General features: G+C 42.0%; 2 protein-coding genes across 40 annotated transcripts in view; one reads left to right on the top strand and one right to left on the bottom strand.

Moving 5' to 3' along the window:
- LOC121816008 (zinc finger protein 665-like) overlaps positions 1-15992 on the top strand; it is a 42731-nt gene that overhangs the window by 17348 nt on the left and 9391 nt on the right. For 37 of the 39 annotated variants that reach the window (XM_042231149.1, XM_060399015.1, XM_060399018.1 and 34 more), the window contains 2 exons: positions 6060-6142; positions 11273-11399. In XM_042231149.1, coding sequence (XP_042087083.1) covers positions 6128-6142; positions 11273-11399 — 142 coding nt within the window. In that variant the 5' untranslated portion in view covers positions 6060-6127. Of the gene's footprint in view, positions 1-1645; positions 1913-6059; positions 6143-11272; positions 11400-15992 lie in introns of those variants that run through there. The other 2 variants (XR_009596436.1, XM_060399019.1) reach the window with 2 other exon arrangements.
- LOC121816405 (ATP synthase F(0) complex subunit C1, mitochondrial-like) lies at positions 10142-10430 on the bottom strand. Its single transcript, XM_042231349.1, is given in 2 exon segments — positions 10142-10232; positions 10234-10430. Coding segments are annotated over 2 exon segments (288 nt in total).

Here is a 15992-nt window from a genome sequence, read left to right as displayed (position 1 = left end):
GTGGGTTTAATTTTCTCACGGCCTATGGCCCTAGTCCCTTCTGATATGATTAGGCCCAGATATCTAACAGATTGTTGACAAAGCTGAGCCTTTTCTCTTGATGCCTTATAACCGCAGCCTGACAGAAAGTTAAAGAAATCTTCTGAGACTCCTGAACAAGCTTCCTCTGTCTCAGCATAGAGCAAAATACCATCTACATATTGTAACACCACCGCTTCGGAGGTATTAAAGTTTTGTAGATCCTGTGACAAACTTTGTCCAAATAAGTGAGGACTGTCACGAAATCCCGGGGGCAAAACTGTCCAGGTTAATTGAGAAGCTGGCTGCATAGGGTCTTCAAAGGCAAATAGAAATTGACTTTCCTCCACCAAAGGCACAGAATAGAAAGCATCTTTCAAATCAATTACTGAGAAATATTTGGCTCATTCAGGAATTTCAGACAATAGAGTATAAGGATTAGGCACCACGGGGTGTAAAGGAACTACAGCCTCATTTATTATTTGTAAATCTTGGACTAGTCTCCATTACCTTTTGATTTCTTTATACCCAAAATAGGAGTGTTGCATGGACTGTTACAGGGAACTAATAGTCCCTGCTCCTTTAAATTTTCGATGATGGGTTTTAACCCTTCCTTAACCTGAGGTTTCAGTGGATACTGCCCCTTATGTGGAAATAAGTGTGGGTCTTTGACCTTGACCACTACAGGAATAGCATTTTGTGCTCGACCCACAGATTTTCCATCATCCCATACTCTAGGATTTACATTTTGTTCAGCTAAAGGGAACGGGATGACTCCATATTTATGAAAACAGAGGCATGGACCTTGTTCAGTATATTTCTCCCCAAAAGGGGTGAGGAGACTCTGGCACAATCAGAAACTCGTGTGAAAATAGCACAGAATCTGTTACAACATAAAGAATAACTGAAATAAAACCCTTTGGCTCGTCCAGACAGTCCCATTACAGAAGCGGATCAGGAAGGAAGTGGGCCAGGGGCTTCAGTACACATGGAGTAAGTTGCCCAGTATCTAAAAGGAAATTGATGGATTGGCCCCCCCACAGTTATTAATACTCCAGTTCCTTGGGTGTAATTAGGATAGGAGCTTGTGTGGGAACCCCCCGGGCACCTTCAGTCCTGATTGTCTTGAGAGTCTGACCCCAGGTGTCATTATGACAACACAGTATTTTAAGAGAAACCTCCTTTTAAGTTTGTATAGAGAAGGAAAAAAATATCGCTAGTTTGTTTCCTCCTGCTGCTTAAAAGAGATAAAAATGTCTGACACTTGCAGCCTATTTCCTCCATTTGGAGACGCTGGCCATCCTGCCTGTTACCCTCTGAACATCGTGTAATAAAATAGACATATTTTCAACTGTGGTTTTACCAAAGACATGAATTGTGTGTATGAGTTTATGTGTGCACACACAAATGGATATTTCTGGTCTCAGCTCTTCACCAGAGAATAACGGAGGTATGACATTAGATCTTGTGAAATTAAAGGCATTTTTTTGAGAAATGGGAAAATAAAAGAACATTTAACACGATAAAACCAACAAAATAAAATGCTTCATTCTTTCAAAAAAAGAAAAAAAACACCTAGTTTAACTAGTTAGTCTAATGGTCTGTTTTCTCCATTTTCTATGATCAGTGAAAAAAAGTCACCTGTGCAGTGATATGAAGATGTTTCCCTCAGGTCCCTTTGTGACTTTTCTGTGCAAATGAGGAAGGATGGGCTGGATTGACCTGGAACCTTCCAACAGAGCCTCTCTCTTCATAATGAAAAAGATTGCTCAGATCCTATTTCCAAGCTGACCCCTTAAAACAATGTTTTTTTGTACCAGTGGATATACATTTCAATTCTGTATTTTTAAAATATTTTACTGCAATCATATAATAAAGAATTACCTCCTTGGTATCAGTTTGACTCAATCTTGAAAGAAAAGTTTCCTTTTCTCAGGTACATGACAGATGTTCCTGATGTTAAATGGGATGGGCATTAAGGACAAACTTGGCCCTCTTGCCCTTCAGCCTCCCATTTCATTATTCAGTAACACCCGGTTCTCTTCACTCAGCTCAGACCTTCTCATAAACGGCCTCTCTCTGGGCCTGAGGGAGCCCACTTGTAATATGGAGGTGAGAGACTAGACTGGAATCTTTGAGCGTGAGCAACACTGACCCCTGAAATGATTAGCCAAATTGGCTGTGTGTCTGTGTGGCAGTTCTGGTTTGGAGGGAGTTTCTGGTGGTAATGAGAATTTTAAATAGATCCTAGTCCTCCCTGAATGAAAAAAAAAAAAAAGGAAAACTAGGATGGAGGCAGGATCACAGGCTCAGAATTAGATGACTTCTATGAATAAGGCTAAATCTGAAGGGAGATTTTTTTTACGTCCTGATGTTCAGACCTCCACTGGCTTTCATTTGTTCTTGGGTCAAAAGCTTGACTCCTCGCTGTTTCTCCACAGCCCTCTGTCAAGCTTAGGGCCCTGTCAGTGTCTCCAGCCTCATCCTGGGAGCTGACCCTTTGCTCATGGTTCAGCCTGTCCTGGTCTCATTTACCTTTTCTCTGTTTCCAAATACCAAAACCATTTCTGTCTGACATTGTAGTTCCTTTTCTCACCTTCAGGTCACCGTGCCTCAGGCCCTTTGTCATTCTTCAAGTCTAGGCTCAGAGAGGTCTCCCCATCCCCTCCTAACAGTCTCTCTCATGTTACCCAGGTTTATTGCCTGTGTGTCAGTTGCCATCAGCAGAAATTAATGCCTTTCTTCATGGGTTATTTTGAGTCCTTCCTGGTTCCCCTGTTTTTAGGGCTCATAGTGTTCCTCTTCTTCCCAGCGTGGCTGCAGTACCTGATACTGGAAATGTCTTTAGATGACAGGACTATGGGTTGGACTGAATAATCCTCAGGGAAAACCAAGAGAACAGGGCAGGTGATGAAGATGTTTCCCATGTTCTGGACATTTCAGCTGTAATTGATCTTTACCCCATGTGACTATTTAATTACTCAAAAGATGATCCAAGAAATATAGGAAGTCCTGAAAAGCCCTACAGAACTGGTGTCCTCAAGCAGTGGGCTAAGATGTCCACATGTTTAGTCTGCTGGGTTTCGTCCTCTTCAGCCCCCAGATCTAAGCTCTGTCCATCCAGGACCAGTCACCATTGTGGACAGCAGCTTTGCCATCTAAGAGTTCATGTGCTCAGTGTCAGTGATTGTGATTTCAGTGCACTGAGGATGAGCAGAAATCCAAAACCTAATGGGGCAGGAAGACGTTGCCCCCACCCCCTGCACCCCCACCCCAAGAGCTAGAATATCTTCCAAGTAGGTGTGGGTGGAGAAAACAGGAGATAGTGAGACCTGGAGACCCTTGCTTTGAGACTTCCTTATCTCAAGTGCCTTTGTACGTGGACTCCATAATATCCCCAGGTGGTGGCAGACTTTCGCAGGAGGGCCAGTCTCTTGATTTTCATACTGCATGTGCAGTGTCCTTTGGGCGGTAGCTCATGGGCACTCCTCTTGTGACCCCCTGTGCCAAGAAACCCCTGTGCGCTTTAGTCCTGCTTAGTCCAGTCATCAGGGAGGAGAGGTAGACAGATGGGGAAAGCGGAGGGAGCCTGGAGGGGTCTGCAGGAGGGTTATGGCAGTACTTGGGGGCATCAAGGTGAGCCCAGTGAATGGAGCATGCACCCATCCCAAGTGTAGTTGCAGGGACAAGGGGTGTGTGGATCTGTTGGAAGAGAATGTCTCCGTTCAGGCTGGAGAATCTGGAAGCGGGTTTGTTGGAGACCCCTCGTGGAGTGGTTTGAGGTTCTGCCTGAGCTCCTGTTCCCCGGGACAGAAGTGCTGAGGCTGATATGTGCCTGCACAGGTTTGATTTGACAACTCGTGACCACACGTGAGCAGCAATGAAGGACGTGGAATTCAGCCAAGAGAAGTGTTTTCCACTGTTAGAACTGTGGCCTGGGCTGAGCCCGCAGGCACCTGTGGGTACAGGAGGGTGGGAGCCTTGGGCTTGAGGGGCTGTTTCTAGCAGGTGCCCCCAGCATCCACTCCACTCCCTGGCTTTTGTTGGCTCTTTTAGCAGGCAGATACCGTAGAATAACAAGGAAAATCTCAGGTCATTTTTTGCATCAACTTTGGTATCATTGTGTACTTGGAGTTGCCGGTGCAGAAAGGTTCATGTGCATTTGGGAAGATACGAAGAGACTCTGGAGTATTTCCTTGGAAGATGCTGAGGTCTCACTGGTCCATGTGCATCATTGGAATTATCCCTCTTTTTCAGTCTTTGGAGATTTCGATGTTTGACCTGGATCACTCTCTGTAAATGAAAATACAGTGTCTTGTGTCTGTGGATCCTTGGGTGTCCTCTTTTGTATTTTGCCTCATGCATGAGCTATCAGGGCTTGGAATGCTTTGTGTTTGTGTAAGAGGGTTAGAGGCTTATTATGGGCTCTGTGGACACTCTGCTGGACACCATGAAAGTTTGTAAGTTTTTGTGAGTCCTGCTGGGAAAATAGGAGCACTAAGGTTAAGATCACAGAATGCTTGTTATAAGGTGGTCCTGCTTGGTAGGGATCTCTGGGCCCAACCTGAGAAGAGTCATAAAGTCCTGTGACATAGGGGAGGACGGCTCTGAAAAATCAGAGGGCAGCAATGCCACAGTGATCTGCAGCCTGGAGGCTTGTCCTCTAGAAGATGCAGCTGCAACTGTCTTGCTGCCAGGCTGGGTGCTGTGTTATCCACTGCTGTCCCTCCCAAAATAAGCACACACACAGGCACAGTACAGAAAACATGGAATCTTAACTGCACTGTTGGTGGTAATATAAATGCTACTGCTGTGTTGGAAAATGAAATGGAAGTTCCTTAACAAATTAACATAGAACAGGCCTATAGTCTCTCAAACCCATTTCTGACAGATATCCGAAGGAAAAGCGATCAGTTTTTCAGAGATATGTCCACAGTCCCATGAGTGTGACTGGATTTGCAGTAGCCAAGGTATAGACACAGCCCAGATGTCTCTTGACTAAAGAGTAGGTAACAAAAGTGTGGTATAGAAATATTTATTATATACTGTATGTTCATGAACTATTTTTTCTCTGTATATAAATATAAAAATCAAGAGTCCTGCATTTATGCCAGAATGAATGAACCTAGAGAACATGCCAAGTTAAATAAGCCTGACAAAGGAGGACAGATACTGTATGTGGAAACTAGAATTATCAAACTCACAGAGCCATCGAGTAGTAAGGCTGTTAATAGGAGCTGGGTGGAAAGGGAAATGGGGGACTGGTAGGCAAAGAGTAGAGATTTTCTGTTGCAAAATAAGTAGGTTCTGGGGATCTGCCTGTAGTGTTTCTGTATACTTGAAACTCGCCCAGAGAGAAATAATACAGTGTACTCATAGGTGGAAGTGTAACTTACTCAACTATAATAATTATTCAGTGTATGAATCTATCACATGATCACTTTGTACACAGTACGTTTATACCATTTTTGTTAGTTACACCTTGGTATGGCTGGGCTGCTTTTCTCCTCTGAATGGTGCTCTGTCCACGCTTTACGTTTCATTCATGAGGCATTTTGCATACCCATGTTTTGTACCCTCGTACCAGAGATTCCCCTTCAGGTAGTTTGTGTTGGTCCACAGCTCGAGAATGTTTAAGATGCCCCAGTTGATTCCAGTCTGGATCCCTCACTGAGCATCAGGACTCTGAGTCCTCCCAGTCCTGAGGGCTGAGATCTGGGCTGAGGAGGGGGTGCTCTGTTCTGGGTGGGGGTGGATCGGGGCCTGCTGTGTGACCTGAAGGAGATTGCCTGGTCAGCAGAGGTGCCTCCTGCTGCTGTGTACATGAGGCCTCAGCAGGAGGGGAGTGTGATCCGAGGAAAAGTGTGGGAAAGTCCCATGTTCGTCTCTGTGGAAGTTGACCATCCTGAGTCCCTCCTGAAAGTGGCTACAGGGGACTGTCTGTTCCTCATGGTGACGGCTTCTCTGTGTGTGGTTGGGGCTCAGGAAAGGGGTGTGTTGACTCTAAGCATGAAACAGCATGTTTTCAACTTTCACGATAGGCCTCTGAAGACTCGTGTTGCCTGAGGAAGCCCAGAAGTTAAGGAAGAGGAAAGAAAAGAAATGAGGCATGGCTCTTACTCAGGTAAGGTCATATTTAGTCTATCCTTGCTGAAGTGCCCTTCTCTGGACTCACTAATTGTGTCTGACTCTGGAGTGTCCTGTGTGACTCCTGTACACGCACACTCACCTGGGGCCTTCCCTCAGGGCCTGTCATCTCCACTTAGATCCCGTCTCCCCATAACCCGGTGACCTGGCCCTTGTGAGGAGGCTCCCCTGGGGACCGTCCTGGGCAGGGCTTCTCACCCACAGGTTGGAGATGGGGTCTCTGTGCTGTTGGGCAGCAGGGATTGCTTAGGGCCCATCTGGATGTGCTGTCTGCTCTCTGTCAACCAGGGTAAAGAAACTGCACCTGGAAATCAGGTGTTAGTATGCACAATAGCTGGTAAAATCTGGGAATCAGATCAGTTGAGACTGTCCTTTCCTTTTTGTGTATCTTGACATCCTTGTGAATATACCTTACATATACTCAAAGAATTATTTCTGAGTACTGTGTTCTGTTCAGTTGGTTTCTTTGTCTGTTTTTATACCAGTACCGCATCACCTTGATTACCTTGTAATAGGTGTTGAAATAGAAAGACCTCCATCTTCCTACTTCAAGAGTTTTGCTGTTTGCTCTTTGAATAGTTCTGTGACTTTCACCATTTTTTATTCTGCTTCTACAAAGATTGTCATGGCAGTTTTGATAATGAGTTAGTTGGTTGATTGATCCTTTGTGTGGTTATTAAAGAATCTTTTTTGATATAGCATGTTTCTTTTGTATTTTTATGATTTTCACTGATGAAACTTTGTCATGTGGGAAAGAGTATACATTTACTTCTTTTTCAATTTGGGGACCTTTGATTTCTTTTTCTCATCTAATTGCTCTAAGGGTTTCAGTGCTTTGTTGAACTGTAGTGCAGCGTGTGCGTCCTTGCCTTCTTCTTGACCTCAGAGGAAAAGCTTTCATTCTTTCCCCATTGCTGTGCTCTTTTCATAATGGCATTTATTATGTTGATGTTGGTATAATTTATTGTTTGTAGTTTGTTGAGTGTTCCATCTTGAAAGATTGTCAAATTTTTGTTGAATGTTTTTTTTCTGCATCAAGATGATCCTGGTTTGGTTTTTTTTTTCCTCCCCTTTAATCTGTTAATGTAGTGTGTCATATTAATTGATTTTTGTATGTTGACTTCTCCTTGCCTTACATGAATAAAATCCACTTGGTCATGGTGTCAGATCTTTTTATTTATTTATTTTAATTGAAGGATTATTGCTTTACAGAACTTGTTGTTTTCTGCCAAATACCAACATGAAATAGCCATAGGTATACATATGTCCCCTCCCTCCCATCTTCCTCCCTATCCCACCCCTGTAGGTTGTTAGAGAGCCCCTGTTTGAGTTCCCTGAGTCATTCAGCAAATTCGCATTGGCCCTCTACTTTACATATGGCAATGTAAGTTTCCATGTTACTCTCTCCATACATCTCAACCTCTCCTTCCTCCCCTCCCCCCTCTGTCTGTTCTCTGTGTCTGTTTCTCCAGATCTTTTTAATATGTGTTGAAGTGGGTTTGCAAGTATTTTAATTTTGTATCAGTATTCATCAGGGGTATTGGTTTCTAGTTTCCTTTCTTGTGTCTTTGGGAAATCAGCAAACTATTAGAATCATGCTTGCTCCATAGAATTAGCAAGATTAATGTAATTCTTTTGTAAATATTTGGTAGAATTTGGTCCTGTATTTTTCTTAGAGGTTTCTGACTACTTTTTAAATCTCTCTAGTTATAATGGGCTTCCCTGGTGGCTCAAATCATAAAAAATCTGCCTGTAGTGCAGAAGACCCAGGTTCTATCCCTGGTTCGGAAGATTCCCTGGAGAAGGGAATGGCTATCTAGTCCAGTCTTCTTGTCTGGAGGAATTCCATGGACAGAGGAGCCTTGTGGGCTGTCCATGAGGTCACAAAGAGTTAGACACGACGACTGAGTGGCTATCACTTTCACTTCCACTACTTCTCAATTTTTTTATTTCTTAATAAGTAAAATAGTTTGTATGTTTCTGAGACTTTGCCATTATCTCCTATATACTGTCACTTATAGGCATTATTGGTCATAGTACTTCCTTATCTTTAGAAACTTTCTTTGACCTCAGTTGTAATCACTCCTGTTTTATATCTCTTTTTAGTTATTTGAATTTTTTTTCTCTTTTCCTTAGTCTAGGTAGGGGTTTTCCTTTACAGTTTTTTCAAAACAACACCTCTTGGTTTGTTGATTTTTATATTTTTCTACTTTCTGTTTTAGCTCTGGTTTAATCTTATTTACATGTTTCCTTCTGCTAACCTTGAGTTTAGTTTGTTTTCTGTTTTCTGCTTCGTAGAGGTCTAAAAATAGATTTCAGATTTCAGATCTTTTCTCTTTTTTACTGTAAGCATTTAACAGTTCAGAGTTTCCTTTTAGTACAGTCTTCTCTCTGTGTTATAAATTTTGTAATGTTGTCTTTTCATTTTCATCCATATATTTAAAAATTTCCATAGATTTTTTTCTTAGACCCATTTGTGGTGTAAGAGTGAGTTGTTTAATGTCCACATGTAAGGAATTTTCTGTCTTGTGTTTATTTCGTTGTTGTTAGGGAAGATACTTTAATGGTATCAGTCTCTTAAAATGGTTAATTTTGGCCTAATATGTGGTCTCTCATAGAGAATGTTTTATGAGTCCTTGAGATGCATGTGTTTTATGCTTTTGTTGGGTTGTGTGATCTGTACATGGCTGTTCAATGTTTGCTTCATTTTTTCTGAGATATTTAATGTTAGATGTATATATATATTTTTACTTGTTACAGCTTTTTAGTAAATTGACCGTTTTATCATTATAAAATATTTATCTCATTGCACTTTTTTTTTCTTCAGTTTATTTTGTCTGATATAACAGTCTCCCCTGCTCTCTTTAGGATGGGCTGTCTTTTTCCATCCTTTCACTTTTCACCTTTCCATGTCTTTAGGTTTGTGGATACTACCTGTCTCAAGTCTCTGACAAACTCTGTGTCTCTTGCCCTGGGTTTTTTCTCCTGTTACTTTTTCTAGTGGGCCCTGCTCATGCACATCCTGTGGTGGTGAAAGACAGGCACCCTGGACAGCTCCTTTCGTGCCACTGTAATTTCAGAAGGAATGTATTGAATGTTTCCGTCTCATCATGATGTTTTTTGAGATAGTCTTGCTTAATAACTATATTTTTTTCCATATTCTTTTTTGCCAAGAAGTTTTTTTACTTTGTTATTGTGATAATTTTTTTTGGTCATAATCTAATGGACTCTTCTAATTTCAAATCACTGTTTTATTAATGGAAAAAAAAGCAAAGAAAGTGTTTGGCTTCTGTTAATGCCTTCCTATGTAAATTTAAATGGATAAAATTGTATTAGTATTTTTGTATATGGTAATTTTATTATGAATTGAGTTCAAGTATTCTTTTTTTTTTTTTTAATGTTTTTACCAGTTTTCTTTTGGTAGCGTAGTATAGAATCCTGTTGACAAACTCAGCTGAGTACAGAGGATACATTTTTATCATCTGAAAGATGCTGAAATACATGTGAATAAAAGGATGATATAAAATTGTCCAAAAAAATCTTCCAAAAGATGAATCCTCTCATGTCAGTTAATTTTTTTATAGATAAGCATGCATGCATGTGCAATAGAAGACATCATGATTTTCAAACTACATATCACATTTTTTTTCAGTTGAAATTATGTTATCAGTGTAATTTGTGGCCTTGGAATTTTCTGAACAATCCTGTTAGTGTTTTAAGTAGTAAATTACTAACAGTTGTGTCTCTGTATCCACATCTATAGTGACCTTTCATGCCATTCCACATTATTCACCTTGGACTTTGTGTTTTTTTCATGTTAATACAATATTTCTTTGTTTTCCTTCTGTCAAACCCTGAGCTCACCACTTTCCCCAGGCTGCCTGCAGAGTTCCAGGAAAGGGAACATACAGGGCAGACACAGGAGAAAGAACTATGGGAGGTGGAAACAGCTCCTTCATATCGTGAAGAAGACGAGCTAGACAACCATCAGGCAAAAGGGCCCCATGGCCTTTGAGAGGGCCAAGCCCATGGCGTAGAAGAGCTACTGTTTCAGAGAAGGGTTCCTAGCATAACAGTGATGAAGCTCCCAAACACAGTCCCACTTCCAGCCCTGGAGCCAGCCACCCCTTCTGTGGCAGCTCCAGCTCCAGGGAACTTGGCTGCTGTGTCAGAGTCCTTTGAAATGGCACTGGTTTGGAAGCTGTGGCTAGGAATAAGTGAGATGGTCTGGGGACCTGGGTCTGCCAAGCTGCTGTGGCTCTCATTGGTCAGTGTCTCCAGTCCTTCACCACTGCGGACAATGATCACTCAACACGGGGGGAGGTTCTCCCAATCAGGGAGTGGGTAGAGACTAATTTGTCACAGGTGTCCATTTTCAAGGGATGAAGGCCTGAGGCCCGAGAGCTGCTCCCCCTGCAGAGAAGACAGGGGCAGGGAGGAGGTTCACCTTGGACTTCTTTCAAGTTTTCTTTAGGAGCCCTCTGTCAAAGGACTTGTAATGTTCTCTGTATTACTTCACTGTTAGATGCTTAAGCTTCAGTTGCTGAGCCCAAGCTTCTGAGTTCAGGTGCTTCATGTAACGTTTCTTACATTCTTGGTCTGAGTCAAGTTTCTCAGAGTGTCTGTGACCCAGGATTTCTTCTCTAAGGTGAGAACAGATGATTCTTTAATGAGCTGTTATATTGATGACAGGTTCTTGCCTGTAAAGTACTTATTTAATGTTTAGAGTAATACTACAGTAATTTAGAGCAACAGGAAGCCCTCAGACACTTTTGGTCCTTGCTGCTGTTATCAACATCATACCTGAAAATTTTGACCTTTCCATTAAGAGTGCCTTGGAGTTTGTCATCTCTGAAGACACCACTCATGCTGTACCTCATCAGGATAATGAGTTGCACTCACTGGGTAGAACATAATATCTGACACTTCTGTATAGCCAAAACAGTGTTGAGTTTTATCTTTATATATTTCATGGATTTTGAACAATGATGAAAAATCCATATTAATTGGAGGATCTCATAAATCCTTACCCCTTACTACCCTTTCTCTTTTGCATGAAAATGAGAACTTTTCATGGCCCTTTTGGTGACATGTGGTTTCATTTCAGGAACAAGTGACCTCTGAGGATGTGGCCATCGAATTCACTCAGGAGGAGTGGGAATTCCTAGACCGTGCTCAGAGGGCCTTGTACAGGGACGTGATGCTGGAGACCTACAGGAACCTGCTGTCTGTGGGTGAGGATAACTTCCTTCCAGAGCTGCCCTTGGGTATCTGCATTTTCCCTGTGTGCCCCTTGGGAGGCCCTGATGTCTTTCATCTGAGAGTTCTGGTGACTGGGGCATGACACAGCTTCGCAAGGTTAAACTGACCCTCTTCAGATGCTGTGTCTGTTTCATGTCATATCTGAGGTTTTCCCAGAGCTTAATTATGTACAAAGCTCACTGGCAAATGTTAACAAAACAATACCAAAAAACCCAATTTCCTATTTTCTACCTTTTGACTTTTGGCTCAGTGTTTAAAAAAATCCACAGCACTTTAGATTTCTTTATTCTGATAATGCTGAATGTCTATTTGTTTGTTTTTGCTTGCTTGTTTACTTTTTTTTTGGCTGCACCATTCTACATGTGGGATCTTAGTTCCCTGAGTAAGGATCAAACCTGCACCCCCTGCATTGGAAATGCAGAGTCTTAACCACTGGACCACCAGGGGAGTCCCAGAGTTTCTGTTTCTGATCTGAATATTATCTCCACATTGGAGCATGAGAAAAAGCTGTGGACAGTGGAGAGTGATGTAAAAGTAGCCAAAACTACAACATATAAAGAAAAACGAGTATCTCTAAAGGGCTGTTTTTTTCTGTTTAGGAGTGGGACAAGACGGTGGGTTGGATCCTCTGTGATTGTTACTTAGGAAAATGTAAGGAGAGTGGGTAGAGAGATCGTCTTTTTGATCCTAGATCCTACAAGGGGAGCATATGTGAATCTCACGGGCTCTTGGCTTGCCATCTGTAGGTCGAGTGCGTGGTCCCATCTCAAGATGCTGTAATGTCTGACCTTCATGTTGTATTAGTTTTACTCTTGTGCTGCTCTACCCAGTCTGGGAATGTCAACTGTTCCTGATGTTCCATTCTCCTTACTTTGTATCATTTTACCTCTTCAATTTCTTTGAAATATATTCCTGAAGGTCTGAAATTTTATCTGGTTTCCTTGCTGTGATAATCCACCTATGTTTAATTGGCAGCCTCTGGTGTGTCTGTGTGGAGTGGATTTAGTAGGTAACAGAAAACTGTGATGGAGACACTATTTCTAATGTTATTTTCTTGCTCTGTACAAAGTCAGCACTTGAAGCTATCTAGTAGAGTGGTCAGTATGTTCTAGGATGATGAGAGAGAAAGTATCACGAGAGCCTGATACATCTTTCCAGGTTATTTTCTGGCTTTGGAGACTCTGTCAAGGGCACCAAGACAGTGTTGTTGATGTGTATCAAGGACCATATATTTTAGCCTCTGTAAATGGTATGGGAATTTATCCCAGGACAGCTTTGTCCAAGTTCACATTCTCATATCTATGAGGCTATTGGCTGCACTGTTGTTCTATGCATTGTAGGTGTCTTTTTATTTTATCATTGAGTTCAAATTTCTGTGTTACTTTTAGTGTTTCTATTTTGTATTTGCAATGCATTGGATGGTTGATTGGGGAATGGTCCCTATGGTGGAACTGGTGATCAGTCCCTCTTAAAATTCTTTATATATTCTTTGTACTCATTTACTATCAGATGTACGATTTCCACATATTTTCTCTTTTACTGTTGATTGTGTTTTCAAACTCCTTGCACTTTAATGCGGAGTAGTTTATAATTTTGATATAGTTCAATTTATTAATATCTGGTTTTATTTTGTGGCCTGTGCTTTTGGTGTTATATCTGATAAACGATTTGTGGGTCCAATTTCCAGAAACATTTCCTGCACATTTACTTCTAGGAGTTTTGTACATTTGGGACTTAGGTTTAGGTCTTTGACCCATTTTGAGTTCATTTTTGTCTGTAGTGTAAAATAATGTCCCAAGTAAATTCTTTTGCTGGTGGGTATTCAGTTTTGTCAACATGTCTTGTTTCATAGACTGCCTCCCCCATTTAGTAGTTTTTACACCCTTGTGAAACATCTTTTGAACATCTCCGCAAGAGGTGTTTTTGTTTTTGTTTTAGCCATTCTTTTTAGGTATGCTGCTGCTGCTGCTGAGTCGCGTCAGTCGTGTCTGACTCTGTGCGACCCCACAGACGGCAGCCCACCAGGCTCCTCTGTCCCTGGGATTCTCCAGGCAAGAATATCGGAGTCGGTTGCCATATCCTTCTCTACTTCTTCAGTCTGTTCAGTTTAGTCGCTCAGTCGTGTCCGACTCTTTGCCACCCCATGAATCGCAGCACTCCAGGCCTACCTGTCCATCACCAACTCCCAGACTTCACTCAGATTCACGGCCATCGATTCAGTGATCCCATCCAGCCATCTCATCCTCTGTCGTCCCCTTCTCCTCCTGACCCCAATCCCTCCGAGCATCAAAGTCTTTTCCAATGAGTCAACTCTTCACATGAGGTGGCCAAAGTACTGGAGTTTCAGCTTCAGCATCATTCCTTCCAAAGAACTCTCAGGGTTAATCTCCTTCAGAATGGACTGGTTGGATCTCCTGGCAGGCCAAGGGACTCTCAAGAGTCTTCTCCAACACCACAGTTCAAAAGCATCAATTCTTCGGCACTCAGCTTTCTTCACAGTCCAACTCTCACATCCATACATGACCACAGGAAAAACCATAGCCTTGACTAGACGGACCTTAGTCGGCAAAGTAATGTCTCTGCTTTTGTATATATTGTCTAGGTTGGTCATAACTTTTCTTCCAGGAGTAAGCGTCTTTTAATTTCATGGCTGCAGTCACCATCTGCAGTGATTTTGGAGCCCCCAAAAATAAAGTCTGACACTGTTTCCACAGTTTCCCCATCTGTTTCCCATAAAGTGATGGTACCAGCTGCCATGATCTTCATTTTCTGAATGTTGAGCTTTAAGCCAACTTTTTCACTCTCCTCTTTCACTTTCATCAAGAGGCTTTTTAGTTCCTCTTCAGTTTCTGCCATAAGGGTGGTGTTGTCTGCATATGTGAGGTTATTGATATTTCTCCTGGCAATCTTGATTCCAGCTTGTGTTTCTTCCAGTCCAGCGTTTCTCATGATGTACTCTGCATAGAAGTCGAATAAGCAGGATGACAATATGCAGCCTTGACGTACTCCTTTTCCTATTTGGAACCAGTCTGTTGTTCCATGTCCAGTTCTAACTGTTGCTTCCTGACCTGCATACAGATTTCTTAAGAGGCAGGTCAGGTGGTCTGGTATTCCCATCTCTCTCAGAATTTTCCATAGTTTATTGTGATCCACACAGTCAAAGGCTTTGGCATAGTCAATAAAGCAGAAATAGATGTTTTTCTGGAACTCTCTTGCTGTTTCCATGATCCAGCGGATGTTGGCATTTTGATCTCTGGTTCCTCTGCCTTTTCTAAAACCCACCTTGAACATCAGGAAGTTCACTCTTCACGTATTGCTGAGGCCTGGCTTGGAGAATTTTGAGCATTATTTACTAGCATGTGGGATGAGTGCAATTGTGTGGTAGTTTGAGCATTCTTTGACATTGCCTTTCTTTGGGATTGGAATGAAAACTGACCTTTTCCAGTCCTGTGGCCGCTGCTGAGTTTTCCAAATTTGCTGGCATATTGAGTGCAGCACTTTCACAGCATCATCTTTCAGGATTTGAAATAGCTCAACTGGAATGCCATCACCTCCAGTAGCTTTGTTGGTATTGATGCTTTCCAAGGCCCACTTGACTTCGCATTCCAGGATGTCTGGCTCTAGATGAGTGATCATACCATCGTGATTATCTGGGTCGTGAAGATATTTTTTGTACAGTTCTTCCGTGTATTCTTGCCACCTCTTCTTAATATCTTCTGCTTCTGTTATGTCCAGACCATTTCTGTCCTTTATCGAGCCCATCTTTGCATGAAATGTTCTCTTGGTATCTCTAATTTTCTAGAAGAGATCTCTAGTCTTTCCCATTCTGTTCTTTTCCTCTATTTCTTTGTATTGATCACTGAAGAAGGCTTTCTTATCTCTTCTTGCTATTCTCTGGAATTCTGCATTCAGATGCTTATATCTTTCCTTTTCTCCTTTGCTTTTCACCTCTCTTCTTTTCACAGCTATTTGTAGGGCCTACCCAGACAGCCATTTTGCTTTTCTGCATTTCTTTTCCAAGGGGATTGTCTTGATCCCTGTCTCCTGTACAATGTCACGAACCTCATTCCATAGTGCATCAGGCACTCTATCTATCAGATCTAGGCCCTTAAATCTATTTCTCACTTCCACTGTATAATCATAAGGGATTTGAGTTAGGTCATACCTGAATGGTCTAGCAGTTTTCCCTACTTTCTTTAATTTGAGTCTGAATTTGGTAATAAGGAGTTCATGATCTGAGCCACAGTCAGCTCCTGGTCTTGTTTCTGTTGACTGTATAGAGCTTCTCCATCTTTGGATGCATAGAATATAATAAATCTGATTTCGGTGTTGACCATCTGGTGATGTCCATGTGTAGAGTCTTCTCGTGTTGTTGGAAGAGGATATTTGTTATGACCAGTGCATTTTCTTGGCAAAACTCTTATTAGTTTTTGCCCTGCTTCATTCCACATTCCAAGGCCAAATTTGCCTGTTCCTCAAGGTGTTTCTTGACTTCCTACTTTTGCATTCCTGTCCCCTATAAAGAAAAGGACATCGTTTTGGGTGTTCTAAAAGGTCTTGTAGGT

This window comes from Ovis aries, chromosome 14 (genome assembly GCF_016772045.2).
Source record: "Ovis aries strain OAR_USU_Benz2616 breed Rambouillet chromosome 14, ARS-UI_Ramb_v3.0, whole genome shotgun sequence".
Classification (NCBI taxonomy): domain Eukaryota; kingdom Metazoa; phylum Chordata; class Mammalia; order Artiodactyla; family Bovidae; genus Ovis; species Ovis aries.
Note: the sequence above shows the minus strand (reverse complement) of the source record. Positions and strands in the feature narration are given on the sequence as shown.